The 13,478-nt window shown below is 46.8% G+C and overlaps 1 protein-coding gene across 1 annotated transcript in view; it reads left to right on the forward strand.

Annotated features, from left to right (window-relative positions):
* Positions 1–2,703: 2,703 nt before the first annotated feature.
* The window catches only part of GARS1 (glycyl-tRNA synthetase 1), a 41,519-nt gene continuing 30,744 nt past the window's right edge, over positions 2,704–13,478 (forward strand). Inside the window, exons 1-3 of the mRNA XM_004702755.3 lie at positions 2,704–2,965; positions 12,568–12,669; positions 13,354–13,456. Coding sequence (XP_004702812.1) covers positions 2,732–2,965; positions 12,568–12,669; positions 13,354–13,456 — 439 coding nt within the window. The 5' untranslated portion in view covers positions 2,704–2,731. The remainder of the gene's footprint in view (positions 2,966–12,567; positions 12,670–13,353; positions 13,457–13,478) is intronic.

A 13,478-nucleotide genomic window follows, 5' to 3' on the forward strand; every position in this document is an offset into this window, starting at 1 on the left:
GTGGAAGGAGTCTTTGCTTTAGGGCCTACAACAAATCCAGCCACCTTTGAAATGGTTGAAATGTAGAAGATGTTCCAGATTCAATGGAACAATGCAACTGTTGCAAAGAACTGAAGCGTTAACAGGCTTTAATGCTTTAAAGTGTTACTTAATGAGAAGCAAGGAGATAAGATATGCAGGACTTTGTGTGCTCGATGTTACAGACTCCTCTGCCAGTTGCTCCTTGGTGGTCAAAGAAATAAGGAAAAGAAGAAACCATTCACAGCAATAGAGTGATGCCCAGAGTGAATTTCCGATTTAAACCTTGCTGCTGAAGTTAAACCGGGAAAAAGAAGTCTACAGAACCCATATTCTTTTAAATGAGGTAGATTTTATTTTTCCTGCAGTAAGATGAAGATAACAAAAAATGCATACAATATCCTAATCTTAAAAAAAACAAAAAAAGTTTGGTTACAGTCACTTTCACAAAGAAGACATTTGCAAACAAGCAGGTGGAGATGCTGAGCTCAGACAAGGTCTGTGCTTGATGTGGCATTTCTAATAAATATAACAATTATTCTCCTTGGGTCAGTCCGTTCTCTCCAGGAAATTGTGGTCCTTTTCTCCAGCATCACAGCATCCTCCACTACCTCAGGTCCATTTTTTGGTTGTGATCCGCTGTGATAGTTACATCATTTCATGTCAACTTGATAAATAGATCTAGAGGTGGAGTCCAGCCTGTCAATCAGGTGACAAGCCTGATGATGCCTCCTTGTGGGTGTGGCCTTCTCATGAGGATTCTGGGAACGTCCTCTTTTTCTCCTTGGAGATGGGCCACACTCTGCCTTGGTGTTCCTGAGGACATGCCATGTGGAGCTACGCTGAGACCAGAGTGAGCCATTTGGTGAATATTGCAGAGACAGCCCTGGGATGCTTCCACTGCCATGGGATCCACAGGTTTTCACCCAACCGCAGGTGATCTTCCTGCATTCAGCATTGTTGCTAGTGGCAACGTGAGTCTCAAGAGGAATTTATGGACTAGTATTGAACAGATGGACAAATATCAGACTTCTGCACTTGATCTGGAATGGGCTGGGCTATCTTCTCAGTGGACAATTGCTCTTTGATATAAGACTCTTTCTTCCACATAGATGAGGGTCTCAGGACTTGTTTCTCTAGTCTACCCAGTCTAACGCATCTGCCAAATGAAACTTTCCGTGTTCTTTCTTGCAAAGCAGATAAAGATGAAAGGCTTTCTACATGGGCTTGTTGGGCCTGGGCCTGGATTGGGGCTTAATATTTTTATCTTCCTTGTACTCTGAGACATCAGGAGAGCAATCAGATATTAGTTCCCAAAGCTTGGACACAATCTTTTCTCCAACCCGAGGGACAGGCTGTACCAGTGGTAACAAACTGTAGTCCTTCAGGCTTATCTCTACTGGATCATAGTAAATGGGTTTGTTATCATTTCAGTTAGCTGCTGCTGCTTTTAATATCCATTGTTTCTACTTAAAACACAGGAAACAGCCTTCCTCCTTGCCCACGACCCCACAGCACCCATCCCCTGGGCCCTTTCCAAGAAAGAAGATCCTCTCCTCTACCCCATCCTCCTCCCACATCCAGGCAGAGGCCTAGGAAGCCCCCAGAACTGAAGCCAAAGCCCTGGGGTACAGGACCAATGAGATCTGTGCCAACTTGGCATCTGCTCAAGTCAGTGAGACGCCAGAGACAGTGCAGTGCAGGGTGGCTGGTGGGGGGCAGTCCGGCTCTGTTTTACAGATTACACCTTTCTTGCTGTGAGGTGCGTTCAGTCGCCTTGGACGCATAGAGACCCGGTGTACGACAGAACATCACACTGCCTGGTTCTGCGAGACGCTCCCAATTGTTCCCTTCTAGCCTATCATTGGGGCCCCGATATCAATCCACCTTGTTGAGGGCCTTCCTCTTTTTCGCTGCCCCTCCACTTTACCAAAACGGATGTCTTTATCCAGGGACTGGGCTCTCCTGATCACATGTCCAAAGTACATGAGAAGTTCTGACTGGACTTGTTCCAAGACAGGTACCCCAGCCCACCCCCAGCCCCTCCTTTGGCCGTCCTTAGCACTTCCAATATCTGTCTCCAGCACCATAATTCATCGATTCTTCTCCAGTTATCCTTACTCAGTGTCCAAATTTCCCATGCATACGAGGAGATTGAAAGATAAAGCACATTTACCCAATGCAATGCGCCCTTCGATCTCTACACTGCGGCTTCCTTGGGCTTTGATGGTGAGTCCAAGCAAGTTTTGTTTTGTTTTTTCAAAGGGGGGTTGGGCAACTGTCGTCTAGTTCCCTATGTGATCTCATGTTTTATGCCCTTTCCGTTCCCGGGACTGAAAGAACAGCAGCAGAAGTGGACGTGTAAAAGGATCCAACAGTCTCAGCATCCGTGTGCAAGCGTGTCGAGGGGGCGCTGTAGGTGAAATGAAATGGGTAGACGCATTTCTGCAGAAAGCCGTTCGCGCGGGGCTACCTGTGACCTCACAGCGCCAGCAGGCTCGCGATGGGGGCAGAACCCGCGACCGAGCAAAAACGAAAGTCGGGCTTTTGTGTCGAATCTGCTGGCCGCGAGCGGGCGCCGCGCCGCGGCGTGTGGAATGTGCGGCTGCGCACGCGCCGCGGCGTTTACGCGGCGATTTCATCATGCTCCGGGCCGGGCCACGCGCGCCGCTTCCGCCACCGCCCCCTCTGGACTTCCCGGGACCGCCCGCTCATGCCCTCCCCGCGCCCGGCGCTTCTTAGAGCTGCTGGTGCCGCTCTGCTGCTGTCGCTGCCACCCCGCCTGGTGCCCCGGCCCCAGCCCCGGCCTCCGATCGCGGCCCGCCGGCCCCTCAGCACGCCCTCCGGTCCCCGGTTGTCCATCTCCGCCGCCGCCTCCCGGAGCAGCATGGACGGCGCCGGAGCTGAAGAGGTGCTGGCACCTCTCAGACTGGCCGTGCGCCAGCAGGTACCGGCATTGCGTCCTCTTTTCCTCCTCGCACTCTCCCGTCCCCGGTCTCCTCGCGGTCATCTCCCTGCTCCCCACCCTGGTCCGGGCCTCTTCATTCTCTGGGCGCCCTTCATCTCTTGGCATCTCCTTCATTCCCCCAGCTTTGGATCGCCTCTGAATATGTAGGCCACCACTGCGCTCGCTCCACCACCTCCCCAACCCCGTCCTTCCTTCCCTTTCCCTGCGTGATTCATTCCGATCCCCTTCTATACTCTGCTGCTCCCCACCCCACCCCGATCCGCGCTGCCTTCCCAGTGCTGGTCATTGCCCACGCCCCTGCCCTCGCCCTGGGGTCCGTGACCCTTGGGCTCCGCGTGTTCTTAGCTAGGCAACCTCAGCTTTCACTCTTTGCAAGCCTGCAGGTGCGCTCCCCCCCTCCCGGATCATTTATAAGCCGATGCGATGGGTTCTCGCTTTTTATCCTCCAAATCTCCCTTTGCGGAGTGCTTCGTTATCCCAGTGACCTGGCTCAGGGAATGAGAGCAGTTGAAACGTGGAGGTGGGGAGGTGCTGAACCTTCTTTTCCCATCTGGATGCCAATCCAGGCCCTCCTCTCCCGACTCCTGTTCTGGCTTCTCAAACCGGGAGAATCGTAAATGTTGCCGAGTTTCTCGAAGAATCAGCCATCTCGGTGCTGAGCATCTCTGAGATTTGATTTTGCAGAAGGGAGGGAAGGTTTCGCGGGCTGGATGGTTTGACACAGCCGCCTTTGCCTAAGCCACTGCATAGAGATCCGCATTTGGAGAGGACAAAGATGATTTTAAATGGATTCTCCCAGCCAATCGGGTCGAGCCAAAACCTTGCTGCCGGACCCCAGGGATCCGTGACCTAGGAGTAAACACCAAACGTGTTTCGCCTGCACGGCCGCCTGATGCAATAACTTGCCTCAGCTCCTCAGGGTGGAACCCGCCGCGCCTAAGTGCTTCACTGGGGCCAGGAGCGGCTGTAAATCCTGCCACGCTCTCGCAATCTCTGCCTCTCTCTGGTTTGAGTCAGCCTGCCTCGGTAGAGTTTTAACGTGCAATTTCACGGCGGGTCTAATGGTTCTTTGGTATTAGTGTCAAGGACACTGTGCGTGCTTATTCTCTCCCACTGCCTAGCCTTCCCAAATAAAATTAGGTGTGGCTCTTTTGTCATTTCTGTGACTTTCAATATTCTCTTCCTCCTCTTTAGAAGGGAGAATACATCTAAATGAGGGAAGCAAAAAAAAAAAAGAAAGAAAGAAAGAAACCACCCTCACCCTGCAAACCCCTCCCCCTGCCACGTTAGCCTGGAACTACAGTGCAAATTCCCCTTTTGCAGTAAGATGATGGAGCTGGTTACATGAAGTTGCATTGTGGACCGGCTTCTGATGCTACCACTGTCTAGTGTTTAGAGAATGTCGGCTTAGTAGTTTTGTGGATGTTTTTGTACTTTGAAATATTTTCCAAATACGTAAGTTAGTTTATGTCCACAAGTTTGGGTCCTCTTTTGCAGGGCTGCACACAAATCAATTAACTGCATGAGCTGGAAGGGAACTTAATGATCATTTATTTGACTCCTTTGCTTTGTGTTTGGGGAAATGAGACACTCTGTCATTTCTACCTATTTTTTTGTCTTTTCGTTGCAAAGTTTATGCCATCTCAGGTGTCCCTGGAGTGTGGTTTTCCAGGTGCTCAGTGATCACTCTTGTTAGTGGCATGTGTTTTGTATACGTTTGATGGCATAGTAATTATGCTGCTAACCACAGGGCCAGCAGTTCAAAACTACCAGCTGCTCTTCTGGAGAAGACTAGGCTTTCTACTCACGTGAAAAGGTGTCTCGGAAACCCACAGGGGCAGTTCTACCCTGCCCTATAGGGTTGCCATGAGATGGCATCCACTCAGTGACAGTGAGTTTGGTTTCCTTGGACTGATCTGCTAAGGAAGCCTGGTGGCACAGTTAGTAGGCACATGGTCAGTGGTTTGAATCCTCCATCTACTCTATGGGAGAGAGTCGAGGCAGTCTGCTCCCATAAAGACCACATGCAGATGAAGTGATTCCAAACACCATGACTGGGGTCAGGTGCACCCTACTCCTCACAGTAACATCCTTGCTTTCCAACACTTTCAAGAGGCCTTGTGCAGCACACTGGTCCAGTGCAACACATTGTGTGGTCTCTGGACTCTTGCTTTCAGGAGCATCGATGGTGGATTCAAGCGTTGATTAGTGTTTCTATGAGATCCTTGACAATTTCAATCTTTTCCCCATTTATCATGATGTTGCCTATTGGTTCGGCACCATTGGTTCTTGTTCATATGCTACCTCTTGAAATGGTCGGTTCACTACGTCTTTTTGGTACAGTGATGCTATTCTTTCTGTCTTCTTTTGGTGCTTTCTGCCTCACTCAATATTGTGCCCACAGAATCTTTCAATACTGCAACTTGAGCCTTGAAGTTTTGCTCATTCTTTCAGTTTCAGGTGTGCTGAGTGTGTTCTCCTTTTTGGGTTTGCTTTGTCTTCTTGATCTGTCCCTTGAAATGTTCTCTTCATCATTTCTTCCATTTGCCGTAGCTTCTCTGCAATCAAGGAAAAAAATCAAAGCAAGCAAGAAAGAAAAAAATTCAGAGTCTCTCCTGACATCCATTTTTATCTTTTCTTTCTTTCCTGTCTTTTCAATGACTTTTTGCTTTCTGTATGTACGATATTCTTGATGTCATCCCACAGCTCATCGGGTCTTCTGTCATTAGTGTTAAATGTTTCAAATCTGTTCGTGAGGTGTGTCCAAAATTTGGCTGCGACATCTCCAAGGTTATAGTTGGCTCCTGGTTTAGTTTTCTTCCTTGTGCATGAGCAACTGATGTTTGTTCCGCAGTTGGCCTCTGGCCTGGTTTTAGCTGCTATTACTGAGCTTCTCTATGGTTCCACAAATGGAGTCGATTTGACTTCTGTGTATTCCACTTGCAGAAATTCATGTGTAGCGTTGCCTTTTGTGTTGTTGCAAAAAGGTATTTGCTGTGAGCAGGTTGTTGGTCTTGCAAAATTCTATCATGTGATCGCCAGTGTCACTAATACCATGATTTCCAAATAGTGTTTCTTCCTCTCTGTTTACAGCTTAGCATTTCAGTCACCAATAATGATCAATGCTTCTTGATAGCGTATTTAATCAATTTTAGAGTAGAGACATTTATAGAATTTTTCAATTTCATCACTAGCCTTAGTGGTTGTTACATAAATTTGAATAATAATTGTACTGATTAGATGGCTTTGTCTGTTGCTAGACATTATCCTGTCACAGACAGCCTTGTCCTTGAAGGTACATCTTGAAATGTCCTTTTGGATGGTCATTCCTGGCATAGTAAACCACATGGCTTTCTGATTCAAAATGCCCAGTCAGTCCATTTCAGCTCACTAATGCTTACAATGTCGATCTTTATACGTTTCTTTTCATTTTCAACAACTTCCAGTGTTCCTAGATTCATACTTCATACATTCCAGGTACCCGTGTTAATTAATGTTTGCAGCTCTTCTTCTTTTGAATCATGCCCCATCTGCAAATGAAGGTCCTGAAGGCTTAACTCCCTCTTCTACGTTATGGGCGCTGCATTGAGAAGGCAGCTCTTCCTCAGTCGTATCATGAGGGCCTTCTGATACAGGGGCTCATCCTTTGGCACAGTCTCGGATAATGTTCTGCTTCTGGTGTTCATAGGGTTCTCAGTGGCTGCTTCCTCTGAAGTGGGCAGCCTGTTCCTTCATCGCCTGTTCTTAGTCTGGAAGCTCTGCTGAAGCGTGTTCCCTCTGGGTGACCCGGCCGGTGTGTGAGACACCACGACAAGCTTTCAGCCGCTCAGCAGCTCCACCGCAGTACAGCAAACTGACAGACACATGGTGGGCCCCCAGCAGTGTCTGCGCTGAGGGTGGCTTTTTGGCATGCTGGTTTTCTCGACCTGCTGCTGCCACGGAACCCACGTTTTTCCTGGGGACTTCTGGCCGGATAACATAAAGGAACATTTATTAGAGGATTGAAAGAACTTTTAAGATGTTAACTGTAAATTCTTTTCTGTGACGTTCATAGACTCCTGGCCACCCTATGGGATACAGAGTAGAACTGTCTCCTAGGGTTTTCTTGGCTATAATCTTTTTACAGAAGCCAGAAACCAGGCCTTTCTTTTGTGGCACCACCGGGCGGTTTGACCCACCAGCCTAAGATGTATGAATGATACAGTTCTGTTTTAGCATTCCAAGTCTTGCTTTATTGGGATTAGGAAGGCACAACGAAAACTCAAATCTAAGTAGTGGGGGAGGATTACTGTGGTGAGCCCTGGCATTTGCTTTGCTTTGATTTTTCTGAACTGCAAATACCAGTTAAAACTCTTGTGTAATCTACAAAGGGCCAATGGAATATTTATGGCATTTGTGTTAATAATTATCAGACTCTTAGGAAGCCGAGGTGAACTCCAATCCTACAGGAGACCCCTTTAGTCTCCTGTAAATACAGTTTAAAGCCAGACACTGTACAAAAGGGAGGAGAATAGTTTCTTGCCACCCCAGCCCCCTGCCCCGCCCTTGGTCAACTGAACATACACTATGATATGTATGAAGGATCCCTGAAGAAGATAAGATCCTTTGGAATGGTTTTCTCATCTAATGACTACTCAGCTGTATAATTACAGACTCTTAGTTCTAATAGTTTCTTCGTTGTGGTAAGAGTTTATGCAGGGGCTCAGTTTACGGTTGATGTTTCTGGAGTGTAATTTGGTGAAGAGGTAATGTTTCACATCAGTTTTCAGACACATGATGCATATTACAGTTGGATCGTGAAAAAGAGAGCAAAATCAGAAATCAAGAATTCTCTTTTGTTGTTGCTTTTGGTTGAACTCTTTGTTAGAAATCAGGAATTCTCGGGCACTCTGTTCCATGTCCAGGTCATCTCCAAGTGCTGTTTTCTGGATTGGGTCACTCAAGTGACCGTTTTCCTTCCTCTCTGCTAGTTCAGAGGGGTCATGGCCGTTCTCCTTTGCTGCCTGAGACCTGAGAGCTCAGTAACTTAGGGTAGAAAGCCACACTTCTTCATGCGATAGCTAGCCTCCGCTTGAATATCTGCTCTCCCTACGTAGCCCTGTCTCACGCTGGTGCTAACGTGTGGTGCCCACCAAAACCCAGCAGCATCTCTACGGCAGCAAAAGCCCCGGTGAGCTGTTCACAGAAAGACCGCAGGCTGCGGCGCACACAGCTCCGCTCTGCCCTACAGCCTCCCCATGAATGGAAGGGACAGCACCAGTTCTGTCCCTGAACTGTCAAAGGAAAAAGAAACATTATTGAAGGAAACGAATTTTGAATTTTTTCTACCTTTTTACTTGAGGCCTAGCTGATCAGTATATGCTAGCGCACCAACACTTGAGACACAGAGGAGCCATTCAAAAGAACTACATTCCCACACTTTTCCAAAAGGAACCCCTACTCGCCACGCTCGGGGTTCTTCCTGCCGTGAGAAAGCACAGTTAGTGTGAGCTTGTGAGATGAGGGCTGTGGCAGGTAGAGGCTGGAAAAGAACCCCTGCTGCCCCTTCAATGCGTAAAGAAGGAGCCAGTAGATGATTGCTCAGTACTGTGTGATTGGCACGATATTAAAGTGTAGGTAGCATGGCCAGTCAGTAAACGCATGAGTGCCTCCGTTGCTGTGACAGAAGAGACCAGCGGATCAGAAAAATCCCCAAGTTTGTTCTGAAGTGAGTGTAACCGGACTATAGCCCAGCCCCCCGCTGCTGCAGCCCGGCCGGCACAGAGGTGGGCTGAGAGTCAGCAGACATTTTATTAATGGATCTGGAAGGACCGAGAGATACAGTCTCCAGGTCGGCCTTACTCTTCACTATACAGTTGGAGTTTTTCTACTCCTTTGAATATCAGCACATCCGTCTTGCTACCTTTCTTTTCTTATAAGAGTGTGATAGCCTTCTCATCTGGGAGTACAATCCACAATTCACTGAGCCACAGGATTTACCTCCTGGGACGTGGCTGTTCCTTCCCTTGTGGTCAGTACTCATGTTCTTAAAGGAAGCTCTGTCTAGGGGTACCTTCTTTAATGCCCCAGCTCATAACCTGTTTTTCTCGTGGCTGATTCCTTTATCCTAAGTAGAGTTAACAGCACTATATCACTCCGCCTATAGAGATCCTAAGTTAGTTAACAATGCAACAAACAGAAAAACCAAACCAAACTCACCTGCCATCGAGAAGATGCCAACTCATGGCAACCATTTAGGACAGCGTAGAAGTCCCCCGATGAGTTTGAGACTAGCTCCTTATGGGAGTTGAAAACCCATCTTTCTGAATTGCAGTGGGTGGTGGTTGATCTTGTAGTTAGCCCAGCACAGACCCACTATGCCACTATACGTACCCACTAAATCACTCAGCCTGTCTGTTCGTGTAGGCCATTCGCTTGGGAAATTAGGACAATAATGATGATCAAAGAGTTTTAAACTTAGCATCTATTAATTTTCTTAGATAATACGTGATCAGAATAAAATGAATTAAAAGCATGAATTGAAGTCTGCTACCTTCACAATGTTAGAAAATCAAGTACGTCAGTATAGAGAAAACCCAAAGCCTTACAACTGGGCCAGTAGGTAACAACTTGGAGAAAAGACTGACGTTGTCAAGGATTTCATCTTGCTGGGATCCACAGTCAGTGCTGGTGGAAGCAGCAGTCAAGAGATCAAGCGACATTGCATTAGGTACATTTGCACAAGACCACTTTGAAGTGTTGAAAAGTAAAGATGCTACTTTGAAGACTAAGGTGCAACTGATCCAAGCCATGAGTCAGCTGAATTACCTCATCTGCGTGTGAAAGTTGGACATTAAATAGGGAAGACAGAAGAACCCATGCATTTGAATTATGGTATTGACGAAGAATATTATTGAAAGTCCATGCCCTGCAAAAAGAACAAACAAACCTGTCTTAGAAGAAGACCAGAATGTTCCTTATAAGCAAGAGTGGCAAGACGTCATCTCCTGTGTTCTGGACATGGAGCACGGAGAGAGCAGTCCCCGGAGAAGGACACTGTTTGGTGAAATGGGGGGACAGTGAAAAAGAGGAAGGCCCTCCCTGAGTGGACCGACACCGCGGCTGCCACAACCAGCTCAAACACAAGAACCATTGGGCGGTGCAGGACCAGCAGTGGGTCCCTCTGCTGCTCCTCCCAACAGCAACAATGTGACAACATAGGTTTTGCGTTGTTTACAAAGCCCGCTGGTGTTGCAGTGACCGCATTGTTAACTTTAATTTAGGATGTATATAGGCTGAGTGATTTAGTGGATTTCATACATTATAAATGTCACTAAAGAAGCGGATTTCTGCAATGATCACAGAAAACAGTTGATGCCTACATTTCTCAGGGGGTTACCAGTGCATTAGGCAAAAGTATATTGGGGGGTGGGAGGTAAGCCCACCCCAAAACATATCTCTTGGGGGCACATATAGGACTCCTAGACCTCTGTACCCCAAAACTTGATGCTTTATTGTTTATCTAAATAGTGGGTGTTTGTGCCTTTCTCCGTGACTTAAGGAGCCCTGACAGCATAGTGGTTATGCATTGCGCCGCTAACCACAAGGTTCAGTGGTTCAAAACTACCAGCTGCTCCGAGGGAGAGGCTTTCAATAGGGAAGGCCCGTAAAGAACTGCTGCCCTAGAAGTTCACAAGGGCAGTTCTATCCTGCCTTACAGGGTCACTAGGAGTCGGAATTGACTTGGTGGCAATGAGCTTGGTTTTGGGGTTACTGCCTTCCTAAGTTTATTACTCCCTGCTAAGTATGTTTAAAAGGAGCTTTTACAGGATGGGAGGGGGCTGTTACATTTTGGATTTCTAACAAACTAAATCTTAAATTTGCTCTATTTCTAGCATTCTGGTTAACAAGAGGCTCATTCACCTGCTCTATCTCCTCTATACCACAGACGGCTTTGTTTTTGTGGGTGCAGCAGGGGACACATTAGAATTCCTGTCTTCAGAGGGCATACTTCCATTCGCTAACCACAGGTTAGCATTTGCTGCTAACCACCAGCCCACCAGTCGTTCTGGCTGTTCGCAGAAAGATTTATAATCTCATAAACCCTATACAGAGTTGCCATGAGTTGGAATTGACGCAGTGGTCGTGGGTTTATAATGACAGACGGCTGAAATGCTTATACACAAATGAGCCAGTATGTTGATAGGATGTCTGCAGGTATTGGCAGTATACTGGAAAAGCTAACATAGAGTCAGTTGGTAACGGAGGTTGTTCTTTAGCTAGTGTACTAGAATAAGAATTGCCTCGTTGTCAAAGACCACACATCCTATTACACCTGGGGTTCACATATGTAACAATGTCTGCTGGAACAAGGGCCAATAAAGATAGTAAAGTCATCAAATAGCTTTGGAATCTTCTGGTTTTCTCAGATTGCATGCTAAATAACCCCTAATCTTACATTTGTTCATACACAGTTCTGTTGCAAGAGGGAAGACACTGATACCACATTGCAAGTCATTTGAATGGACTAGATAAACAAGTGTGTACTCACTCACCTTGGTTATATGTTGCCATGGAGATTACAGGACCTGTACACTTCAGGGCAACGTGCCTTTGTGGACTGTTTTGTAAAAACTACTCCAATAAATTTGATATTCATAATATGTTAAAGATTCAAATTTCACTTGATTTTGCTTGAAAACAAGAACTGTGTTGGCACCGTTTCTAATACATGTATGCCACTTAATGACTTTTCATCATCTGTTTTTAAGAATACTTGTCATGCGTGCAATTATTTTAGAGTAGGAAATGGAAAAATAAAAGAGTAACTATGGATTTAGTCTTTGAAAAAAAAAAAAAGAATTGCTAGCATAAGAGTCGACCATATTCTGCGCCCAGTGCAAATCTTACATGAATTTCTCCTGGTGACAAGAAATGAGAGGAAAACTAATTCTCTGGCTCTCAACTGCATTGGGCCCAGTGTTCCCTTTTATAACAAGTACCTTAGAGTTCTAAAATGAGGGGGGAAAGTAGGCTTTGTGCTCCTGTGAAGATTTGCAGTTTTGGAAAGCCACGGGACAGTTCTATTCTGCCCTACAGGTTTGCCGTTGTTGTCAGACTGTGAGGGTTCAGGCCGAGCCTGTCACTGCATAGGGCGCTATCCTCAAGGTGGACAGTGATGCACACCAGTTGCTCGGAGAGAGGAAGATGAAGCTGACTGCTCCCATATACACTGGTAGTCTTGGTAATCCCATGTAGGGTCAAGGAGCTTTGGAATCAACTCAGTGGTTCTGCTCCCAGTAGAACCTTAGTCCCACCTACTTTTCATCAATTCTCTTTGCTTCTCCCACCCCCACCCACTAGGGAAAAATCAGGACTATCCTCACCCTATGAGCAAGTTATATATTTACTTCTCTCTATATTTTACTAAATTATTATAAATGCTGGGGGCAGATACCTTTAGCTCTTCATGCCTGCCCATATAATAAGCATTTGAATTGTATCAAGAATACATAGATACCTGGCTGAAAGACCTATTTAGAAACGCACTCCTAGCTTTTCTTGACTTCTGAATCGCGTCCGCATGTGTTCTCTTTTGCCAGGGAGATCTTGTCCGGAAGTTGAAAGAGGACAAAGCACCCCAAGTAGATGTAGACAAGGCAGTAGCTGAGCTCAAAGCCCGGAAGAGGATTCTGGAAGCCAAGGTGAGTCTTGGGACCCTAAACTAGAACTGTAAGTGGGCGTAGGATTCCTCAGGTTGCAGTCAGCTGGGTGAGAGCGCCCTAGAAGGGGTCCGAGGACGTTCATTGGGTTCTCTGTCCACTCTGTGTCCACGTTTACCTGGCAGGCACTCGTCCGTTCAGAGTGCACTCAACATGGTCACCTGCCCCATGAAGCCAGCCCCAAATCGGAGGCTGTGCTCCAGGAGTTTCCCTGGTAACACTGGGCTCTTCGTGACTCAATCCCCCAGCTTCGGCAATAATGGTTTACTGTTCTTTTTGAAGGAACAAAGCTCTCAAACCTTTCAAAGAGTAAAGCTCCTCCCATCGCCCAGCTGACGTGCTTTGGGTTGATAGGACCCCAGTCCCTTACTGGACCCACTCTGAATCTGGTGTCTGCACCTCAGTCAGCTTAGCCCTTTAATCTTGGAAATGGCCACCGTCTGCTTGCTTAGAGAATTCAGAAAATGTGTCTTTTCTGTGCCTCCCAAGGGGGTGGGGGTGAGGGGGAAACAACCTTAAGGCTTAAATTTTTTTCCTTTTTAATGGTATCAAAATCTCCCCTGTTGGATAGATTTATATTGAGGAAGAAACGAAATTCCTACATATATGTTCAAATGTTCACCTACTCCCTTGATCCCGTGCTTTTCTTTTAAAAATCCCGTGTAGGAGCTGGCCTTGCAACCCAAAGATGACATCGTAGACAGGGGCAAAATGGAGGACACCCTGAAAAGGAGATTTTTCTACGATCAAGCTTTTGCTATCTATGGAGGTAGGGGATGGATGAAAGAGCA

This window comes from Echinops telfairi, unplaced genomic scaffold (assembly GCF_000313985.2).
Source record: "Echinops telfairi isolate 266 unplaced genomic scaffold, ASM31398v2 ScPeMD7_23;HRSCAF=83, whole genome shotgun sequence".
NCBI lineage: Eukaryota > Metazoa > Chordata > Mammalia > Afrosoricida > Tenrecidae > Echinops > Echinops telfairi.